We start from the raw sequence: 23577 nt of genomic DNA on the forward strand, positions 1-23577 counted from the left end.
CTGCCAGACTTATGTGCCCAGCCAGCACTCTGGGACGCACTGCTCCCTCGCAGGGCAGCTCCCTCCCCAAAGCCAACCCACCAAGGGAGACCCATGCTCTTGGGACTCCAGTTCCCCTGGTTTAACCCCTGATGCTCTGTACCTTGTGGCTCCTGGTTAAGTCAAGCGGTGTGTGTCTCCGCCGCTGCCTTGCACCCCGAGTGCCAGGCTCCCTGCTTCTGTGCTCAGCAGCGGTGCTGGTATCTGTGCGCTCTGTGTCCGAATCTCCCAGCTCCATGTCTGCCTCCTGCTCCTCGGGCCCACTGTCCGTGTCACTGCTGGCTTCAGACGAGGACGACCTCACCGGCTCATCGTTCTCACAGAGGACATCCCCTCCTGGAGACGGGGGTGCGGTCAGAGCCCAGACAGCATGGTACCCAGAAGAGGATTTGGCCCCTCCCACCTGCCCAGGCCACGGCTGGCTCAGATCCCAGTGCCCACACCTCCTTCAAGTCACCCGTCTCCACTGTGGGGCTGGGACTCAGTCCAGGGATGGTCGTTCACACGCCCTCCCCAGTGCCCCCATTAGGCAGCCTAGCTTTTCAGGCCTCGGCTTCCATTTCACATCCCCCTCCTTGGGCCAGGATTTGGGGCGACTGGCCTGGCCCAGCATATGCAGCGGAAGGATCTCACAGCATCACTTCAGATCTCATTCGCCCCAGAGGTCACCCCCAGTCCAGCCAACAGAGCGCCCTCTGCTGGAGTTACCACTTCTGTCTGTACCTCAGCTGGCCTCCATCTGCCACCTCCCACTGGCTGGGCCAGTACCACAAGCAGAGAGCCCACCCATTAGCCCTCCTCTGGAAGCAGTGGCTTGGGGGAGGGCCAGGCACTGGGGCACCAGGGAAGAGCCTGCCTCATTATGCTGCAAAGCACCCAGCACAGCTCCAGCAGGCAGCAGCAAGGGCTGCTGTGATTGCCAGTGCAGGGGAGCAAAGAGGAGCTACCTGCTTTGATGAGCATTTTGGTGAGGATGGGGGAGCCCAGGCCTGCAGCCAGGTGCAGAGGGGTGTTTCCAGCAAACGTCCGAGCATTGACGTCCGCTCCCAGCTAGAGAGAAATGCAAGAGCCAATGAGGAACAGGCAGCAGCACCGCACCGAGAACAGTCGCAGCCCCTGCATGCCGGGCGCAGCGCCATGGGGGAACACTGGTTGGTCTAGCGCAGCCATGTGCTCTCTGGGCAGCAGAGAGCCCGGGGACAGGTACAAGCCCTGCCCCACACAGAAGGGCCAGGCAATCACGCCACACAGGCAGGCCTGCTGGCACGCCAGCCTATGTGCTGAAACCACATACAAGCTCCAAGGGCAACCAACCGAGCCAGCACAAGACAGTTGGGGGCACTTCTGAACCCGCTGCCCAATCCCACACCAACACCATGGGCCCCCCTGCAGCCCAACTGAGGAAGCTGCCATTCTTATCCCAAGAGCCCAGCCTCCAGGCAGACCAGAGCTGGGAACCTTGACCCCATCCCCCACACACACTCCCGGACACCCTGGAGCTAGAGGGCTCCCTGCCCTGTACCTTCTTAACCAGGTGGCCGGCCACGTTGAGGTTCTCCATCTCCACGGCCAGGTGCAGGGGCGTCCGGCCACCTTGCCGCTCCACGGCATTCACGTCTGCTCCCATCCTCACCAGCAAGTCCAGGCAGGCCAGGCTCTTCACCCTCACAGCCAGGTGCACGGGGAGCAAGCCTGGAACAGGGAGCAAGCTTTAACACCAGCAGGGGGCTGTCACCCCCTCAACTTGCCCCACAAGGAGGACGTGTTCCCCCAGCAGGGCAAGCTTCCCCCAGCCCTGCCCTGCCCCAGAGGGAGTTCGGCCTCTGGCCCACGCTGGCAAGGGCCTTTCGCGATGCAGACATGTGGCCATTGCCAAGGGCTCGGAGGTTCATGTACCAGGACAAGCAACTTCTGTGAGGTGGGGGTGGGCTGCAGGGACCCTCCCTATCTCATTTCACACAGGCCACTAAGCCTGGATTTGAACCAGTGACCTACAGGATCCAGGCCAGCTTTGGGGCTTCTGGCCCTTTCTAGGAAGTCCAGCCCACTGGGAGGCAGAGCCCTGCTAAGAGCCAGTCTGCCCTTTGCTCAGTATCATCCCATCCCGAGCTCTCCCCTCCCCGGGGTCCCCTCTCACCATGATAATTGGGTGTGCTGAGCAGACAGGGGCCAGAGGAGTCCAGGTGCCCCAGCAACGTCTTCAGCATGGCCTCATCGCCTGTCTGGAGTGCCAGGTGCAGCAGCGAGTTGCCGTAGCGATCCAGCAGGGTGGGGTCTGCCTGGGCCTGCAGCAGTAACCTCACCACCTGGTGCTGCTTGGTGATAACTGCCAGGTGCAAGGGAGTCTGGGAGGAGAACAGCCAGCTCAACAGGGGGCCAAGAGCAGCGGGATACTCTCAAGCCGACAGCCCCACTCCCTTTGCTCTCACAGCAGGAGCCCCCAGCCTGCCCTCCCCACTGACACGTTCCACACCGACAACGCAGCCTGATCTCCCTCCAGCAAGCGGGGGGTGCTTCAGCCCAACCTGGGATACGCGGTTTACAGACCAAAGAGCCTGCCTCCCCCGGGGGACACACCCAGAGGCAGCCAGCTTGAAAGAACGGGGCTCCCGGCATTGGCAAGCCAGGCCTCTGGCAGTATCTGCCATGGCCTGGGGAGCTTGGGGTCATGCTCTGCGAGCAGAGGGATGGGAAGAGGATGGCTCCAGCTAGAGGGTCACAACAGCCCTTCATCATCCAGGGAATGGCAGAAATCCTGGGAGATGCCTCGGGAGCAGATGGGGTCACTGTACCTGCTGCAAGTGGTTGGCCAGGTTGATGATCTGCTGGTTGGGGATGCTGAGGATGACCTGGATCAGCTGCTCGATCACAGTCGTCTGCTCATGGATGATGGCAAGATGCAAAGGCCTGTGGGCAGGGAGGGAATGGCGAGCTCAGAGCAGCATCTCAGCGGCCACTCACTGTGGTGAGCCGGCACTGTGCTGCCCAGCTGGGCTGCATGCCCCCTCCCCAGGCCCCATGCATGCCCCAGCCCCAAACTCCCTTCCCATTGTTCCTCCATGCTGGCCGTCCCAGCAGATCCCTGCTCCCAGTGACCATCAATCAGTGTGAGGCTGCACAGGTCCTGCACCCTATGGAGCCCTAAGCCACCATCTGTGGCCCTACCCAGCTCCAGGGGGGAAATGAATTCCACATGACCTGGTCCCACGCCCTGCATGGAAGGAGCTTTGGCTTCCTGAGCCAAAAAGGGAGCTGGCTCAAGGCTACGGAGCAACGTGGAGGCGCCAGAGAGACACGTCTTCTCCTGGGGAAGAGGGAGCTAGCTGGTTTGGCCTAGACTCCACGTGCCAGAGCAGGGCTCTGTAGAGTCCTGGCCAGAGCTGGATCTGCCCATCCCCAAGGAGGAGGGTCCATTGGGGAGTCTCCAGAGACAGAGTGGAAAGGATCGTGCGAAAGCTGTAAGGGCACAGGCCCAGCACAAGCCCCCACACAATACTGGAGCCCTCCACAGCTGGTGCTGTCCTCAAGCCCCTCACCCCCGTTCCCTGAGGACTCACGTGTCTCCGTTCTCATCCTGGGAGGCGGCCAGGTGCCGCTGCACGGCCAGCAGCATGCGTGGGTCAGCAGTGACCGAATAGTCCAGCAGGGCATGGGCGCTGCGCTGAGCCAGAGCCAGCATCCTCATGCTGCAGAGCTGGGCTGGAAAGCAAAGCCGGTAGTCGGCCCCTGGACAGACAGCTCAGGGACCAGCAAGAGCCACCCACCTAACTGGAATTGCCAGTCCTCCATTCTGCCAACAGCCTGTGAACACCTCTTCCCCCCCACCGCCTCCCCCGCAGCACACACAGAGTGCCTTAGACCCCTCTTTCAACCTATCCCAAGGATCAGCTCTTCCCTCGCCATCTCCCCACCCACCATACCGTGGTGATGCAGCTCCTGCCGGTGGCTGTCCTCTGGAGGGCAGGGCTGCTTCCCAGTCTCCGCAGGCAGGTGCTTGCCATTCCCCTCCTCTTCCTCTTCCATCTTGGTGGCCCTGGTCATCTGCACCCCACCTTGGTAGCCGCCCACAGGGTGGGGGCCAGATGAGTAGATGTTGTTGTAAGTCAGCCCCGAGGAGTATGGATAGTTTAGATTTCCACCTGTAGACCAAGAAGGAAAGACCTGTGACAAAGGCAGGATCTGGGGGAATGCCAGCCCCCCCATACTGCTGCTGTTGGCTCTGAGGCAGCTCAGGAGGGTTGGGGTCTCCCAGGCCAGCCTGGGATGAGTAATTTGCCCTGCCATAACTCCCCACAGCAGGGAACAGCTCAACTCACCTCCACCAGAGCCAAAGCCACTGCTTCCCCCGCCGGCCCCTCCCATGTGTGAGCCCCCACCAAAGTGCTGGGGGAACTGAGGCAGCACCTTCTTCCGCTTCCTCTCCACCTCCTCCTTATCTGCAGGCAAGACACATGGGGGAGGATCAGAGCCAGGAACAAGCCCGACCTGTGCTAGGACAGCACTTCCCTGGCAGCTGCAAGCTCCTCCCCGGGGCTCAGTGCAAGCAGACAGTGGCTCCAAGCCCAGCCAAGTCAACCTGGAGAGCCGCCCCCACAAACCGAGCACCACTCACCTTCCACCACTGGGTAGTAGGTGAACTGCTTGGAGTCGCTCACGTCCCCCCCACGCTTCCGCTTCAGCTGCAGGAAGACAGTGACGGGGCGTTCGATCTTGGGCTTGTGGTAGGGCGGCGTGCGGAAGACGATGGCGTACTGCAGGCAACCCAGGAGAGGGAGTTATGCACCAGTGCCATCTCCACAGCCCCACCCTCCCCACGGCAACCTCAGCAGTACAGCCTGGCCACCCCCAGGATCCCACCACCCTGGCAATCATGCATCTCCAGCCCAGCAGGCAGAACGAAGCGCCAGCCACCGCAAAACCCTCATGCCACTCAGGTGGCACAAGGCCCTTCCCCAACTCTCCACGCAGACAGCAGCCCTGCCCCCATCCTGCCCACTGCACCTGCTTGTGAACATCCGTAGGGGAGAAGTCCCCGAAGGCCTGCCAGCCGTTCTCATCATCCTCGTAGAACCGCACCTCGATGTCATCTGCGGGGGTGGGGGGGAAGGGGGGAAGTTACCATGGGGGCTCCGGCAGCGCCCAGCCAGCCTGACTCCTCCCACACAGTTCAAGGACCCTGCTTCCTCCTCCTCTCCCACAGCTGCCTTAGAACCAGAGCAGCTCAGTATTCCCAGCCACTATCCTTATCCTCCTCTGTCTCCCCAGGTGCAAGGCACCACATGGCCCTGACCCCAACCACCAGCCCCAGAGTAGCCTGGTCTAGGAGGCAAGCTTCGGCAAGGATGAACGAAAATGGCTCCAAGTAACTGCAGGCCTTGGAGACAGCGTGCTCACAGGGGAACGGGGCAGAGGTAGGCCCGTCGTGGGGTTATGTTAAATAACTATATGGTTCAGATGGGCTCTCACCTCACAACCCAATCCATCTCAGGCTGCACCCCCTACTCCCTGGCAGGCCGGGCCAGAAACACATGCATCTTCCCCCACTGCCTCTGCCTCCGGGTTCTCTCAGTTCACCCACCCCGCCACCAACCTGGTCATCGACCCAAGACTCAGCCTGCTGTCCAGCCAGTCTGGCTCCACAAAAGGCTCAGCCAGACGGGAAAGAGGGAGTTCCTCAGAGCATCCTACCAAAACACGGGGTGCTGAGAGAGCCCGAGACCACACACAATAACTCGCTCCCAACCCCCAGAAGGAGCAGCACATAAGCACGCCCAGGTGGGTTTTGGGGGGGGGGGGGCAGAATGACAGCAAAGAACCCAACTGGCTGCTGGAAGGCTCCTTACCTTTCTGAACTTTATCGCACAGCAAGTAGACCTCGTCCCCTCCCCGCACCGAGCCAGCCGTCTTATCCATCCGTGAGATCTTCAGGTTGGAAGCCCCAGGTGACTCTGTGGAGAGGAAAGCGTTTAGAGCTCAGCAAACGCACTGCCCAGTCCTAGGGATGCACGGCAGTAATGCAGTGGGGAGGGGTGGGAACGGGGAGAGAGTGTCAGGGAAATCTCCAGAGAGTCAAACGTGAGTCATGGCAAAGTTCCTGATCTGTGACTCATCCACCATCCTCCCTTCCCCCCAGCATGCCACACAGGGAGCAGCTCCTTGCTTCCATCAGGGGTGCTGGAGAGAACAAGCACTCACTTGCCACAATTGAGCCCACCCACTGGCAACACAGCCCAAGGGAAACACCCCTTAGCTCAAATTAATGGGTTCAAGGGAAATGCCCCACCAAGCTGCCAAATGAGGATTCCCAACAAGGACACACCCTGCCCCGGCTTCCCACTCAATGGGCAAGTTCAGGGTCCAGCAAGGACGTGCCCTGAGGAGGTCCCCAGCCTGAGTATAGCTCCCTGCTTATCCTGGTAAGGCTAGGGAGGGGGCACCAGCCACATTTCCTGCTGGCCACTTCCTGCACTGTGAGAGGGGAGCTGGGTTGAGCAGAGCCCACGATCAGTTCTGGGCCATTGGAGTTCCAGGTACACACACAGCATCTTTCCCTCCAGGAGGCGCTGGGCATATTAAATCCGCTGCGTCTTGGAGCAGCGGCAGGTGCCATTGGGTCTGGCCAGTGCCAGCACTTACTGCTGTCGTGAATTGGGTCTGAGATGACAGGGTTGAGGGGCAGCGTGAAGTTCCCATTGCTGTCACGGAGGTAGGCAGTGAAACGGAGGCGCACGATGCTCAGGTCCATCACCTTCTTCAGCTCCTTTGCCTCCACCTCAATCTCACGCAGCTCAGACTCTGCATGAGAGAGGGAGCAGAAATCTGGGTTACAGACCGCCTGGCAACAGGAAAGGACTCTGGCTCAGAGCCCCCAGAGCCCTCCCTCCCCCACACCAGTACACAGCCTACACCAATGCATCCCTCCTGCAGGCTGTATCAGCCCACCCCCGAGTCTGTGCAGCTCCCCTGCAGACTGTGCAAGGGGTCAGGCCCACTCCAGATCCCCAGAGTCACTAGATCCTCTACAACCCATTTCTTGGTCCCCCGACCTTGATTCCCTGGCCCTTCCCTCCTTGCAACATATGCCAGACCCATGTCCCCTGCAGCCTTCCTCTCCTCTCCCCTCCCCCCGCTGCAATTCCCTGCAGCCTGTCCTGCAGCTCTCAGTCCTACTGGGCACCCTTCCTTGCTGCCTGTGCCCAGAGCACCTGGCTCCACCATGGAAGAGCCCTCACCGGTCAGTGCCTGATTTCTATTGCGTATCTTCTGCTGCTTCAGCTTGTCCTTCATGATCTCCATCATGTTCTTCTTGGTCACGTGGAGCACCCCAAGGTTGTTGAATCTGAGAGAGAGGAGCCCAAGGGACAATCAGAGAGTGAACACAGGAGAGTGGGGAGGAGCAGCCTGCCCACCAGCTATAGCACGAGGGAGGAGAGGTGGATGCTAGCCATTGAAACAAAGCTAAAGAAGACAAAGGGAGGTAAAGCACTGGGTAGCCAGTGGGTTCAGGGTAAGATGGGAGATTTGGGAGCAAGGAGGTGGCTATTTAAGGGAGCCTCGAGGCAGAAGACATCCAAAGCAGTTGGGAAAGGGTCAGTCTGACACCAGTGTACAGACAGTGGCATTCTAGGGAAAGGCCAGACAGTCAGTAGCTTTACCTGGTGTGGAGATTAGACATGCAGGTCTGCGAGTGAAGTCATACTCCTGGCAAGTATGAGGACACAGCACTGATTTGGGAGGGATGCAGTTCGAGTCAGACAAAGGCATCTGAATCTAACCCACACTAGCCTGCCGCAGGTCTAACAGTCCATGTCCAGTCCACTAACGTGCTTTGATCTCGTCCTGATTCAAAGAGGAGCAGATCAAAGCACTCTAAGAAACCGTTAACATGTGTCAACAGGGCGCAGGCTAGGGCGGGTAGACTGTAGACAAGCCATGAACTGGATTTTTAATGAAAGCTACTAGGGCTAGAGAGCAAGAAGCTTAATATCCAGGAGAACCACACATATAGCCCCTGCCTCGGCCCAGCCGGGAGGAAAGACAGCTGCAGCCAGCTATGAGCTCTACCTGCCTCGGCAGTGGCACAAGGTTTGCCAGGTAGTTTCATGCGACGGATTAGCGGATAAGCCCTTTCCACGTGGGCTAGGCATTTGTGAAGGTGGATAAGGCACTGCCTAGAAAGCAGAGGGCTGGGACTCAAGGGCTGCCTAGTGCAAAGCATGAGAAGCGAAGTCCATGGAATATGCTACTGTCGCTGCTAGCCATCAGGACACCTGCAAAGGATGGCAAGCTAAGAGCCAGAGGAGATCCCACGGGGAGGGAGCGGTGCTGAGGACAGCTGTTCTTTCTGCTCAGCACAACAGCTTAACAGAGACAATCAGAGTAACACTGACACCACCCGGTCCCCACTCAGTCGCAGACAGGCTTCTGGCCAGGTGCTCGAGCAAGCCTTCCCTAGCCTTAGGCACCAGTACGTACTGTGCTGTCATGTCCTTAGGTCCCACGGTCACGATGCAATTGCCAGCCTCGTTGCACTGCTTCCCCACCAGGCTGTGGGCATGCACTCGTGGAGGGTCGCTGTGGGTCACCAAGTCCACCTCGATCCGTGCCACGCCTCCGTAGTTGCAGATCTGATGGGAGAAGGGGGATGAGAGAAGGTCAGAGCGTTCCTCCCCGGCAGGCGTGGTGCACAGGCCTGCAACCTCCATCCCCCTCCCCATGGCATTCTATCGCTGGGGTCACCGCCCCGCTTTGTTGCAGCACTGCCTCTGCTGACAGCTCCCCCGGGGTCACACTCCCCCTCAACCTCTTGCAAGCCCCTCGGGGAAGGAACAAGTCCTGTTCTCAGCACCACGAACATACAGGGCTTTCTTAATATCTCCACAGAGACTCACACGCCTCCTCAAAGCCCCAGAGCAGTCACCTCTGCACATGCAGACAAGATGCTGCGGGTAACCCCAGGTACCCACGGCCACGCAGAGCAGCACCATCTCCTACTCGCATGACACTCACCTTGACAGTGGGGTAAGTCTTGCGTCCCTTCTCACTGGATGCTCCGGGCAACCCACCATGTGAGGGGCCTTCACAGCCGTACCGGAACCGGAACCCGCGCTGCAGAACCAGAACACCAGGTCACTGCACTGCAGAGCCGCGCAGCCAAATAGCCCCAACACGCTGGGCAATCAGGGGAAAAACCCACATTTCATGCTACAGACAGTCGAGTTACCAACCTAATACACACATTACTGATCACTGGGGGGGATGGCATGAGAGCACTGGCCAGGGAAACTCACAGCTACTCCTACCCCAGGTTCTTCTAGCAGGAGGCACTGTGGGGAATAAATGAGGAGATGCTGCCTGTGGGGAGCTCACAGCTACCCAGTGAGAGATGGTCCACAGAGTCCTCACCTGTTTGGGCTGCTCGATGATGATGAGATACGGACCTTCGGCTGGAAAAGAGAAAGGAAAGACACCAAGTGAAGAATGCGTCTGCATGTGGGTGCCAATGGTTTAAAACCCAACGGTGGCTGAGGGGGAAGCAGGGTCAATGCTGGAGGTGAAGTCAGTTCACCCGTGCCCTGTGGCAGAGCCAGGGAGGGGTCCCACAGCAGCTGTGGGGTAACATTGTTTCTGGAAGCAGCATTAATGGGGGGTAAGAGCCGTGCTGAGGAGGAAAGGAGACAGACCAGGCCTCCCCACTCACAAGAGCCCTAAGATCACATAGGGAGGGATGGGGACCCCCAGGAACTGACTGCAGGCCAACCCCATGCGTGAGACTGCAGCCAGGCACGTACAGCAGGCTCCCCACAGTTGAGTGGGGAATTCCTGCCGCTCCAAGCAGAATTCACTCCCTGCCACTCTGACCCAGGATCCTGGTCAGCTTGAGAAACAATGTGACGTGAGCCAGCTCCTCGGGAATTCCCCTCTCCCTGTGCTCCTTGCGCTCTGTGTCTGTGGGTGAGGCGCCTGGAATGAGGCAGCTCCCTCACACTCTCACACACACACACACCGCCACCCTGAGCGAGCGCTGGGCCAGGACCTTACCCGTCTCCATCAGCGGTTCCTTCTGCTCCATCATGTGGGAGCTGAACTGGAAGTCGTCATAGTCGATCCCATCCAGGCACTTTATGGAGAAGGAGAGGGGGAGAGTGAGATCCTGCTGGCACCTGGGATGCAGGGAGGAGGGTGCGCTCCCACACGGCAGACCAAGAGGGGGGACCCCCTCCCTTGAGCACGGCACTGAAGTGCCACCCCCAACCCAGATGCAGCCCATTTGGGGGCCACACCCCAAAGCCAGCCCAAGCGAGCCCCTCCCCCAAACCAGAGCCAGCCCAAGCGAGCTCCCCGCCCCCGGCCAAGCCCCGGCCAAGCCCCAGCCCCCCACCCCAGAGCGGGCCCAGGCGAGACCGTCTCCCGAGCCCCCTCCCCCAACCCAGAGCGGGCCCGAGCGGGACCCCCCGGGCCGAGAGGCGGCGGGGACTCACCGCGTTGTAGGGCTCGTCCATGGCGGAGCCAGGCTGCACTGCGGGACCGGGACCTGGGCCGGGCCTGCGAGAGAGGCGAGCGCTGAGCGGGGCGGGGCGGGCCGGGGGGAGCGGAGCGGGGCGGGGGGGCAGGAAAGTTGGGGCCGCGCCGCCCGGAAAGTCCCTAGAAACCCAGCCCGGGGCTGGAAATGACGGGCCCGCGCGTCACCGGCCCGGCCCGCCCCCGCCCCCGCCCCGCGGGGCCACTCCCCCGGCCCGAGCCCGGTAACTCCCCGTATCCCGGCCCGACTCCCGCTAACGCCCCCCGCCCCGCGGGGCCGCTCCCCGGTACCCGGCTGCCCCAAGCAGACCCTCAGCACCCCCTGGACTCCCCACTGCCCAGTCCCTGGGGCCACTACCCCGGGCACTCCCGGCCCCCCAGCCAGGCCCCTTCGTCCTGTTCCCACTAAGTCCCCCTGCCCCCCAAGCAGACCCCTGGACTCCCCCCGCTGCCTGTCCCTAGCTCTGGCACTTCCCAGCACCCCACAAACTCCTGCCGCTCCCAGCCACCTCCCCCAACCCAGATCCTGCCCTCCTCCTCCCCCCCCCCCCGGCACCCTGCCACCTCCCCCAACCCAGATCCTGCCCGCCTCCCCTCTTCCCCCCCCCGGCACCCTGCCACCTCCCCCAACCCAGATCCTGCCTCCCGCCCCCCCTCTTCCCCCCCCCCGGCACCCTGCCAACTCCCCCAACCCAGATCCTGCCTCCCGCCCCCCGGCACCCTGCCAACTCCCCCAACCCAGATCCTGCCTCCCGCCCCCCGGCACCCTGCCAACTCTCCACTGCCTGCCCTGAGAGGCAACTCTCCAGTACCTCCCGAACTCCCCACAGCCACCCCACTAACTTCCCCCACTCCTCAGCCAGAAAGGCTCCCTCCACACCCCCTATACACACATGCACCCAGACTCCCCCCAGCCTTTCTACACACACCGCCCAACTCCTCCTCCATCATACACACTAACCCCTGCACACACAGACTCCTCTGACCCCGACACACACACACTGCCCTAAAACTTCCCCCCCACACACAAAAATGCACCATTCCCTGACTCCCTCCCACTCCCTGCCCTATTCACAACATGCTGCAACTCATCCCTCCAGTTACCCTCACCCCATATACACACCGAACGCCACCCCACTGTTTACACTAATCACACACTGACTCCCCTCCACACACAGTCTGAGCCCCTGCATGTGTACACACCCCCCTACCTTAGTCGTGTACTAGTCCGGAACATCGACTCCTCTGCACACATCCCAAAGTCTGTGAACACCTACACACACACACAGTCTGAGCCCCTCCACACATACACACACACCCCTTAGTCAGGTGCCAGTCTGAAACACTGACTCCCCTGCATACACTCCACAGTCTCTAAGCCCCTCCACACACACACACCCCTTAGTCAGGTGCCAGTCCAAAGGAGTAGCCAGCTTGCCACAATGCTGCCAGGCTGGCTGTGTGACCCCAGGGGGCGGTGCTGGGGAGAGCTATGCAAACCATTTCCTATCCTTCTGAAACACAGAGGGAGTTTTCACCTCGAGCGGCAAGAGATTCACAATCAGTCAGTCAGTCAGTCACTCCAAGGGCTCTGCAGAGACACAGAGATGGGGTTGGCCCTGACCTAGGCTGGAAACTCCAGCAACCTGCCTGCTTTCCCCACTGCCAACTCTCGCTTCTGCTCTGAGTAGCTATCCCAGCACCAGGCTCTGCCGGAGAGCCCAGCAAAGATTCCATGGCCCTTTCTATCGCGTCATGGGTTTGCCCCTGCCCCCTCCATCTAAGTCCCCTCTTCTCTCCTGCTGGTGTGCAGCGTGCTACGTTCCAGCTGGAGGGCCCCTCCACCCCAGAGGTGGCTGCATTTCAGAGGTGGCGAGATTGTCAAGTGTTTTGGGATCCTTGGTGATGAAAGGCAACAGGGATAACACCTTCTTATGCCCAGCTCCACAGGTCCCTTCCCCATGAATTGCCCCTCCAAAGACACAGAAGCCTTCACAAGGTAACACAACACAAGACTGCTAAGAACACATCTCAGACCAGCCCTATGTACATGCAACTGACCTTGAGCTCAGGGGGCAGGGTGCAGCTCAAATCCTCCCCCTCCTCCCTGAGACCTGCTGTCAATAGCTTCATATGGATAGAACACCCTCTGTGCTCAGAGCTAACTGGCACTGCTCCCCCTTCCCCAAAAAGCGGCCTTGCTCCAAAGCCACCTGCCCGTGGCCCCATCCTTTGCACCACTGCTACTGTCCCCCCTCACCCCACTCTAAGCACTGAGACAGTCCACCACAGCCAGTCCTCTTCCAAGCCAGGTCCTGGTTGTCCCCCCCCCCCCCCTTCAGACACGACCCCCTTAACAGCTCCTGCTTCCGGACAGTCGGAGTCGAGACACTCAGAACTGGTCACATCTAAACCAGCCATGGAGGAGGGGGTGTTAATGGCAAGTCAGGGCTGCTGAAGAGTGCAGGGCTGGAAACAGAGGGTCTCGATCTAAGCCTAGAATAGGTACAGCCGGGGCAGCAGCGGGGCAAACTTCCCCCACACCCTGTGCCAGTGACTCTCCCCTCCGTATGCAGGGTGAGGAAAGAGTTGGTCTCCATAGCGAGCTTGGCCCTTGGCTTCTGCTGCCACTGCCAAGGACGGAGCTCAAGTCCTGCCCACGGGACAAACACCATCAGAGATGTGAATGGCCAAGAAGTGGTACTGCAGATGTGGGCCAGGATCAAAGTGGAGCCCCCAGCACCATCTAGTCCTTTTCCAAATTGGTTTCTCCCCACCATTCAGTGATAGGGGCATGTTTCTGATTCTTCAGCGCTCTCATACCATGAATTTCTGAATCATTGGCTGCTGGCAGGTCCCACTCTGGGGATTTTGGGTGCGTGGGGGAAAGTGAGGGGAAGGAAGGGGATTGCACAGTCAGTGACTCATTTTCTTCAGAAGTCAAAGGGAGGATGAACTTTTCAAGGAGATTTTCCCTCTGCTCAAGGTCTAACCACAGGCTGCCCTGAATGCATGGCCAAAGTGGGGCCCTGTAGCTGCACTTTCACTCCCCAGTCTACAAGCCTTGCCAAACTCTTCCACAGCCCAACCAGCCAGCCTTGTCGCATGGAAGCACTTCAAAGAGATGCTGCTCATGGGGAGGGGACCTCTGTAGAAACCTCTGGGGATGCAGTTAGGAATCTGAGAAGGATCAGGGCTATTTGGCTGCAGGCAGACTCCAGCATCACAAAGCAAGCCTGGGACTCAGCGGCTGCTCAACAGAAGATTATGGGTGCCACAGAGCACGGGGTAGCATATTATGGCCACCCCCTCACCTTGCTCTGAAATTGGGGGAGACAATCTCCAGCAAGTCAGATCTAGGCCAGCCCATCACAACAGGCTTGGCTGCCTGATCCATAGGCTGATAGGCTGTCTGCACTGTATGGAAATTAAAGGACCGCTGCAATTTTTCATAAAGGATAGTGGGTGGGTTGCACCAATGTCCTTGGGGAAAATGGATTTCCCCCATCCGTTGTTTTATTCTACAGAGATTCTCCTGAGTGCCTTCCAGCAGTGCACTGAGTGACATACTAACATCTGTCACGCGGTTGTGTGCCATGGAATATTCTTTTGGAATATTTTATCATCTACACACATGTATTGCTCCATATTAGAGAAGGCAGGTCAAAGAAACGCACCTGGCTCTTGGAGCAGAAGGCGGTGGTGGTGGTGGGGGTCTGGGATGGTCCTTAGATCCCGGGGGAGTTCATTCCACAGTCTTGGGCCAGCCTTGGAAAAAGTCTGGCTCCTGCCCAGACAAGCTTTACCCTTATCATAGAGAGTTCCACTGTGCCAGAGGAGCCAGGTTGTCAACCACGATCTTCATCTGGCATTTTATGCTCTTTTAGATACCCTGGGCCCAGGCCATGGTGCTCCTTGAAGATAAGGCCAGAGACCTTAATTTGCTATTCTACAGAAAGCAAGGGTAGGGCTGCGCTACACGCTAGAAATGGTTGGATTTCAGTGATGCAGCCTGTGTAAGCACTTTGGGTTCCTTCAGGATGAAAGAGACTACAAAACCAGAAGACGATACGCAGCCTGGAGCAGCATCCTTTTCCATCTGGTGCCTGATGTGCCATCTCCTGTCCTTGATCCCCTGGTCTCTGCTTCCCAGACATACACTATCTAGTTACTTCCCTTTGTAAGCAATTTTCCTCCCCATCCACCTGCAAAGTGACAATTTACCTCTGGTAAGATACACATTTTGAGGCTGGGGTGAGCTCCTAGGCATGGAGAATACAGAGAGCCAGGAGTCCAGCTACTGAGTTCTGGGTGTGATACAGCTGCCGAGAGCTACAACATCAAACTTGCCAGAAGAATTTCATTTCCCTGGCCTATTTTGCACGGATAGAGCAAGCGCCTGGAGCCCCTTGGGAGAGCTGGCAGGGCAACTGAGAGCCTGACAGCCACATAGCGCCCTCTGCAGGATAGCACAGCAACTGCTGCTCTGACTGTCCAAAACCAAACACACAGCTCCAATTAAGGGCCTGCCAGTGCCAAGTAAAGCTGATTAACTGTTTCACGCTTGCAGCTCCTATGAATATGACCCTGTATTCCAGGTAATATTTTTGCAGCCGCTTCTCAGCATGCTGACTCATACAGTTTATCATCCTCCAGGAGGGAGCGGAATGCATCCCATGCACGAGATGTATACCGTAAGAGCGCCCAGAGGCTACAGGGATGGATGTTTCAGAGACGCAGACACAGGGGATGATGCACAGTCCCAGATCCATTGCTGAAGTACCTGACGTATGCGTAGAACTAGCTATTCCTCTCCTATCTGTGCATCTTACTCCTCCTATGGGGCCTCCACACCATTTATCTTTACTGGATATCTTAACACTGATCTCAGCTCATGTCTTATTTATCAGCATCCTGCTGTATTTTCAACCTATCCTACACAGATTCACCTGGCCAACCCTCTACTCTGTCCTCCAAAGAGTTCATGCAATAACTAACAGCAAGTACAGGAGCAGCAAAGACCCAACAGGATCCCACTTGGACACCAAGAACGACTGCGTTCAATGTTTTTCATGGTAAAGGGAAAGCTACTTATTTTATAGTAACTGGAGTTCTCTCGGATGTATGCTCCCCATGGGTATTCACTGCAGTACTCACTGAGGACGAGGGTGCGAAGACCGCTGTGCCAAACATCCCAGGAATGAAGTTTCCTAACTTAGAATCATAGAATTGTAGGACTGGAAGGGACCTGGAGAGGTCATCTAGTCTAGGAAGGGACCTGGAGAGGTCATCTAGTCTAGTCCCCTGCATAGGGGAACTTCCCGGGTGGCATGAGGTTTCTGGTAGAATACCGGCAGATGGACGGACTGATTCAGGTGGAATTCAGAGAGAACCTTTGTGATGAACTTGGGATATACCCTTAGGGACACTTTATCCATATGGAATACCATATAGGGTCCATCATAGAATTGCAGGACTGGAAGGGACCACAAGAGGTCTTCTAGTCCAGTCCCCTGCATGCAAGGCAGGACTAAGTATTACAGACCATCCCTGACAGGTGTTTGTCTAACCTGCTCTTAAAAATCTCCAATGACGGAGATTCCACAACTTCCCTAGGCCAATGGTTCTCAAACTTTTTTTTGGTGGACCACTTGAAAATTGCTGAGGGTCTCAGTGGACCACTTAATGATCTTTCCAGATGTTGTTTGTACCGTTAGCTAACTATTGTAAAGCGCTTTGGATAAAAGTGCTATATAAAAAAAACTTAATAATAATGAACTTTTTTTGTTCAACAAATAAAAGCACACAACTCATATTTTCATATCAGTAGTCTTACCTTTCTAATGCGATGGATGTGTCCTCTCTCCCCCACCACAGCAGCCCCCGAGCTGGGGCTGGGAAGGAGTGGAGGGTCTCTCCCTCTCTCCCCTGCCGTGGCAGCCCCTGAGCTGGGACTGGGAAGGATGGCCATCTCTCCCCAGCAGCCGCAGCCCTGAAGCTGGGGAAAGTTGCCTCTTTCTCTGGCCACCACAGCCCTGCACGTCCTAAATTCCCCCCATCCCCTCTTCTCACCCCACTGCCCCCTCCCACCTACTCCCTATTCCCACCAAGGCCACCACCTCACCTTACGTCTTCTCCAGGGTCCAGGCACCTAATTAGTGGAGCCACGCCTACACTAATTAGGTGGATGGCACTTCATTCTCTTGTGTGCAGCCGCCCAGGTGTGCACCTCAGAGGGAACTATCCGCGGACCACCTGAATGGAGCTCGTGGACTACTGGTGGTCCACGGACCACAGTTTGAGAACCTCTGTCCTAGGCAATTTATTCCAGTGCTTAACTACCCTGACAGGAAGTTTTTCCCAATGTCCAACCTAAACCCTCCTTGCTGCCATTTAAGCCCATTGCTTCTTGTCCTGTCCTCAGAGGTTCAAGAGAACAATTTTTCTCCCTCCTCCTTGTAACAACTTTTTATGTACTTGAAAACTATTATCATGTCCCCCCTCAGTCTTCTCTTCTCCACACTAAACCCACCTAATTTTTTCAAACTTCCCTCACAGGTCATGTTTTCTAGACCTTTCATCATTTTTGTTGCTCTTTTCTGGACTTTCTCCAATTTGTCCACATCTTTCCTGAAATGTGACGCCCAGAACTGGACCCAATACTCCAGCTGAGGCCTAATCAGTGTGGAGTGGAGTGGAAGAATTACTTCTCGTGTCTTGCTTACAACACTCCCACTAATACATCCCAGAATGAGGTTTGCTTTTTTTGCAACAGTGTTACACTGTTGATTCATATTTAGCTTGTGATCCACTATAACCCCCAGATCCCTTTCTGCAGTACTCCTTCCTAGGCAGTCATTTCCCATTTCCCGCTCTACGGAAAATTGTGCAACCGATTGTTCCTTCCTAAGTGGAGTACTTTGCATTTGTCCTTATTGAATTTCATCCTATTTACTTCAGACCATTTCTTCAGATTATTTTGAATTTTAATCCTATCCTCCAAAGCGCTTGCAACCCATCCCATCTTGGTATAGTCCTCAAACTTTATAAGTGTATTCTCTATGCCATTATCTAAATCACTGATGAACATATTGAACAGAACCGAACCCTGAACTGATCCCTGCAGGACCCACTCGTTATGCCCTTCCAGCTTGACTGTGAATCACTGATAACTACTCTCTGGGACCGGTTTTCCAATCAGTTATGCACCCACCTTATAGTAGCTCCATCTAGGTTGTATTTCCCTACTTTGTTTATGAGAAGGTCTATGCGAGATAACATCAGAAGTCTTACTAAAGTCAAGATATACCACATCTACTGTTGCACCCCATCCACAAGGCTTGTTACCCTGTCAAAGAAAACTATCAGGTTGGTTTGACACAATTTGTTCTTGATAAATCCATGCTAACTTGGATCTGTTACTTATCACCTTAGTATCATCTAGGTGTTTGCAAATTGATTGCTTGATTATTTGCTCCATTATCTTTCCGGGTACAGAAGTTAAGCTGGTCTGTAATTCCCCAGGTTGTCCTTATTCCCCTTTTTATGGATTGGCACTATATTCGGCCTTTTCCAGTCTTTTGGAATCTCACCCATCTTCCATGTCCTTTCAAAGGCAATCGCTAATGCTTCAGATATCTCCTCAGTCAGCTCCTTGAATATTCTAGGATGCATTTCATCCGGCCCTGGTAACTTGAAGACATCTAATTTACCTAAGTAATTTTTAACTTGTTCTTTCCCTACGAACAAGTTCATATGAACTGCAAGCTCTCCTAGTGATTGCCATTGGGAAGGCTACTTTCAGGGATAGACAGAGAAGGGAGCAGGAGGCCAATGGCTCAAATGGCAGATTCATAAGAGCCAGCAGCACTAGGTTAACGTCCCAGTTAGGAGCTAATGCCAATACTGAAGGGAAGGTTCCGACAAGACCTCTCAGAAATCTCATGGTTGTAGGATGGGAGAATATCGAGCAGTTGTCTATGGGAGCATGGAAAGCATTGATTGCTGCCAGGTGCACATGCTATGAGCGAATGGGTAAACCCAAAGATTTCAAGGAGAGGAGATAACTTAAGAAGGTAGAAATGTAAGTGTTCCGTGGAGCTTTGTGCAGTGCTGGTACCAGCTTGATAATCTCTTCCATGAGAAAACACTATGCCATGAAGTGGACAGCTTTCTGCCATTACTGAGGCTGGATTGGACTTCCTCCAAGCACTCTCTATGCTCGTCATCCATCCAAACACTAGGCTGGGAGGAGGCACAAATGCTAGAGAAGCTGCAGACAGTTGTTGGAGTTCCATCTTGAGCCATGAGCGGCAGAAAGAACTGGAGAGGTAGGCGGTCCACAGCATCCCTTATGCCCTCGGTTCAGCGCTCAAGAAGGTGCAGGGCACAAACACAGCTAGTGATCACGCTTCCGGTCATGGATGCATGGAGCGCATGTGCAACCCTATCATGAATACCCATAGGGACCACCACTCAAAGAAGAATATTGTTTTACTATGAAAGTGTGGCAAGGAGAGATCCCCTGACCTGACAAAAAGGAGATGAAAGCCCTCAACTGCAGAGCAGTCAAACCCTCCCCTCACCATAGGAGCACGTAAGGGGACCTGATTACAGCCGACATTCACTGTGCCTAAAGCATTCCCTAAATTCTCCATCCATTCACAGACGGAAGTTACATTTGTTCTGACAAATCCATGCTGCCTACTTTTTAATCCTCCAATTATTTTACTTATAAATCACCAGCTTTGTTCATTGACTTATTAAAACAGTTTGTTCCATTATCTGTTCTCCCTACTACCATCATCCTCCCTGAATTTCTCTGACCACTGGCTCTAGGATTGCCTTTCCCCCATCCCCGGAACTTCACCCACCCTCCACGTGTTCACAAGTCACCAGTGGAGTCAGTACTACTTGAGCCCGTCCCTGCGGCCCTCCAGGGCGACTCCATCTGGGCCTGCCGACTGGCATGCATTCATGGGGACCGGGGACAGTACCTTTGCTATGAGTGCTTAGCCAGCAGACAGCTCTCTCCAGATTCAAGGCATGTTACAAACAGGGAATCAACTTGCAACCCTCCTGTGGAATCGGGCAGTACTAAACCCTTTCAGTGAGCAGGGAAGTCAAGGCCTTGAGTTGCCTGAGGCCACAGAGGAGCAGGTGTTAAAGCCAGGCTGAGAATGCAGGCTCCTAGCACCACGCTCAGTCTACACCCCTCTCTCATATCAGCCTGCTTCTTCCTTGGTTTCTCCCCTGTCCTTCTCGCTCTCAGGGCTTGTCTACACTACCGCGCGGCGTCGATCTAAGATACGCAACTTCAGCTATGTGAATAGCGTAGCTGAAGTCCACATACTTAGATCTACTTACCGCGGTGTCTTCACTGCGGTAAGTTGACAGCTGATGCTCTCCCGTTGACTCCGCTTGCGCTTCTCGTTCTGGTGGAGTACTGGAGTCCACGGGAGAGCACTCAGCAGCCGATTTATCGCGTCTACACTAGACACGATAAATCGAACCCCACTGGATCGCCAATCCAGCAGCTAGTATAGACAAGCGCTCAGTGCATTAAGCTCTAGCACAGGGGTGGGCAAACTATGGCCTGGGGGTCACATCTGGCTCTTCAGACGTTTTAATCTGGCCCTCGAGCTCCCACCAGGGAGCAGGGTCGTGGGTCAATGGGAGCTGCAGACAGGGCAGCGTGCAGAGCCACCTGGCCGTGCCTCCACATAGGAGCTGGAGGAGGGACAGGCTGCTGCTTCTGGGAGCTGTTTGAGGTAATAGCTGCCCAGATCCTGCAGCCCTGACCCCCTCCCATGCCCCAACTCCCTGCCCCAGCCCTGATCCCCCTCCTGCCCTCCAAACCCCTGGGTCCCAGCCCTGAGCACTCCACCCCAACCCTCATCCCCAGCCCCACCCCAGAGCCTGCACCCCCCCAGCCAGAGCCCTCACCCCCTCCTGCATCCCAACCCACAGTTTCGTGAGCATTCACGGCCTGCCATACAATTTCCATACCCAGATGTGTCCCTCAGGCCAAAAAGTTTGCCCACCCCTGCTCTAGTAGCTTGTCCAGTGAAGGCTGCAGCATATTGCTATTAGGAATTTCCTCCTTTGCCCTGTTGTCTAGGGAGTCTGTCAAACCTCTGGCACAGGCCTCACTTGTAACCATTAGTGAACCCCAACCCACTGCTCCTGGGCAGAATCACAGCCCCCTTCTCTGCCCAGCCTCCCAGTGCAGTAACGCCCCAGCTTTTTCACAACCCCCCAGGAACAGATGCATGGTCATTTACCCCTCCTCAGTGCAGTCATAGACCACTCTCTCCCCCGATGGATGCAGTATACTAACCAAGGCCATTGCACAAGGTCCATCTCCCTGAAACACCACCAGGGGTGGGGATCCACAAGGGGTTATTCCCTCATGGGCAGTGGCTGTTCTTCAGTGGAGTTGCACTGCTCTTCGGGCATAAAGGGGCCCTAGAGAAGGGAGAGCATTGAGCTGGTTCCCTCAGCTCTTCCTACTTCAGCTCTGCCTCTCGGCTAATCCCTATGGCACGTGGGTGATGCATTCACTCCAAGCCCACCCACCCACATGTATGATCACCAGGGTTTGCCACCCTCAGTCATGCCATCCATGGAATTTATCACAGCTCTCCCTGCCCCATCCGGGGCAACTCCTTCATTTCCCTAGATCCAGCATCCGGCCAAGTTACCATGTGTCCCGGATTCTCCAGGACTGTTCCATGTTCAGGTCGGCCACAGGATATCCCAATCCCAAATTTCAGCCACTCTTCATGAGGGGATTGCTGAGCTGCTATTCAGGAATCTTGGGGTGTTTCTCCCTACCAGCTACCAAGGGCACTGCTGGTCCCTCCCCAACAAGTGTGGTTCCAGAAGCGTCACTTGAAGAGAAGGGTGGATATTCTACCCCTTTCCAGCAAGGAGAGAAACTTCTCGCCTCAAAAATCCAGGGCAAGTCACGGGCTCAGATTCTTCCCCCTTGCAAACCACAAGCTCAGAGACCTGAGAAGCAGTCTGGCATCCCAGGCTATACTTTCAACTGTTACAACACGGGATCAGACACAAAACATAGGACCATAATTAAAGCCATGTACCAATCCACCAGATGCAGGACTGCTAGAGACAGACACCAGGTGCCTTGAAACCAGGAGAGAGATGGGAATGGAACCCCTCAAACCTTCTCAAGCGAATCCACCTGTGGCCTCCGCAAGCTCTTCTCAATCCCAAATGCAAGCCTGCCACTGAAAGACTCAAAGATAAACTGCCTTCTAGACACCCTGCCTTGTCACCCTGGCCCACCCAGGAGGGCCTGACAAGGGATCCAAGACATGCCCCAGACCTAGGGTGACAAAGGATCTTCAAGTCCATTGAGATGAAAATGTTAGGAACTTCCAGAGTAAGGCCAAAAGCCTCCACTACCAAATGAAGTTCTACTTCACCAGCTCAAACCCAGACCAGATGACGAACACCTCCCAGCGAGGCAGGACAAAGCACAGTGAGCCTTCCTGCCCCTAGGAGATCAATAGACCCCTACAATCAGCCCTAGAAAGACTTTGTAATTCACCCCATTCCACTCCTGGACCCAACCTTGATAGCAACTGACTGGATAGGACTAATCCTCACCTCTACATGTGAAATTCTGCAATTCCTCTGCACACAGGAATACTTCCAGTGAGGGCAGAACTAGGGTTAGCTTGTCAGCACACACAAAAGGGGTCCTCCGCTTCTGGTGCAATTGCAACCAAAGCAGCACATGCACCCAACCCCCTCCCCGCCCACACACACACGCACACACAGCACAAAAGGGTGCTGGCAAAACCCTGGGGAGCACAAGCCTGCCTTTGCTGCCTTCCCTGCAGAGCCAGCACAGCTACAGGAGGGAGAACTGTGCACTCTTCCTTGTGCAACATTAGCAGAGCTGAGTGCTAAACTCCAGTTAGTTAGACTTGTGCTTGTCCATCGAGACCAACAGGGATCCACAGCTTTACCCACATATCCTTTTCATACAGGAGCTGAAAAGATCCCAGCGTGGTTCTCAGAGCCCGGGCTGAGTCTGCAGGGCCAGCAGATAGAAAACCATTCTTTCTACTTGTGAATTGACCTCATTTGGCCTGGAATCGCTAATAGAATCAATGCAGGACCCCACAATGGCATCTCACCAGACACTGTGCAGAGCAATGTCAACACTATCAACCTCCAGCACAATGGAGCTGGCAACCCCACTCACGGCCAGACCTGACACAGAACCCTAGACAAAATCAAGTCAGACCTAAAATTCCCAAGGAAACAAAACTCTACACTGTACTGCTGGGCCCGCAATCTAGTCTGTCCCAGGCACTAACCAGAGGTTAACACTAGCCAATACTTTAGCACACTAGAACATAGAAGACACAGGCAGACCTTCAGCAAATACAGACTCAGTGAACAGAGGAAGAGGCACAAAGACCAGTGCGAAATGGGAGAGGGAGGAGCCTGCATCCAGAGCGAGGAAAGAGATGAAGACAGAGAAATGCTTCTTACTCTGACACAGAGTATGTGGAGAGAGGGGACTCTGGGAGGAAGCAAATTTAGCTAGAACACGGAACACACACAAGCATGACGACAGTGAAAGGCAAGGCTGCCAATTAATGGGCCAGGAACGAGATAACAACAAAATGGATTTGTTACACGCTTGGACAATAACTGGAAATGAAGGAAAGAATCCAAAAGTAATCTGCGCCCCTCCCCAACGTGCCAAACTAGTCAACTGACCCCCCCAAATACCCTCACCCCATCCCCGATGCCGAGCCAGCATCCTGATCCACTCCCACACCCCACCCTGACCCCCAACAACTCCTCCACATACAACCCCTGCCCCAGATGCTAGGCCAGCACCCTGATCCACCCCACCCTGACCCCTAGTACCCCCACCCTCCATATGCAGGCACCAGTCCAGCACCAGGATCCACCCCCACCCTGACCCCTAGACACAGGCACCTGCTCCCGGTGCCAAACCAACACCCTGAT

At 55.8% G+C, this 23577-nt stretch overlaps 1 protein-coding gene across 5 annotated transcripts in view; it reads right to left on the reverse strand.

Annotated features, from left to right (window-relative positions):
• Positions 1-23577, reverse strand: part of NFKB2 (nuclear factor kappa B subunit 2) — a 58719-nt gene that overhangs the window by 1874 nt on the left and 33268 nt on the right. For 2 of the 5 annotated variants that reach the window (XM_084634483.1, XM_084634485.1), the window contains exons 2-19: positions 10521-10584; positions 10081-10159; positions 9445-9485; positions 9049-9147; positions 8515-8666; positions 7272-7378; positions 6676-6834; positions 5883-5987; positions 5041-5126; positions 4652-4790; positions 4356-4475; positions 3960-4178; positions 3597-3738; positions 2832-2946; positions 2177-2384; positions 1562-1731; positions 987-1089; positions 143-375 (exon numbers count right to left, since the gene is read on the reverse strand). In XM_084634483.1, coding sequence (XP_084490609.1) covers positions 143-375; positions 987-1089; positions 1562-1731; positions 2177-2384; positions 2832-2946; positions 3597-3738; positions 3960-4178; positions 4356-4475; positions 4652-4790; positions 5041-5126; positions 5883-5987; positions 6676-6834; positions 7272-7378; positions 8515-8666; positions 9049-9147; positions 9445-9485; positions 10081-10159; positions 10521-10541 — 2298 coding nt within the window. In that variant the 5' untranslated portion in view covers positions 10542-10584. Of the gene's footprint in view, positions 1-142; positions 376-986; positions 1090-1561; positions 1732-2176; positions 2385-2831; positions 2947-3596; positions 3739-3959; positions 4179-4355; positions 4476-4651; positions 4791-5040; positions 5127-5882; positions 5988-6675; positions 6835-7271; positions 7379-8514; positions 8667-9048; positions 9148-9444; positions 9486-10080; positions 10160-10520; positions 10628-11771; positions 11966-23577 lie in introns of those variants that run through there. The other 3 variants (XM_084634482.1, XM_084634484.1, XM_084634486.1) reach the window with 3 other exon arrangements.

The sequence above is a fragment of the Lepidochelys olivacea genome (genome assembly GCF_965140295.1).
Source record: "Lepidochelys olivacea isolate rLepOli2 genome assembly, chromosome: 7".
Classification (NCBI taxonomy): domain Eukaryota; kingdom Metazoa; phylum Chordata; order Testudines; family Cheloniidae; genus Lepidochelys; species Lepidochelys olivacea.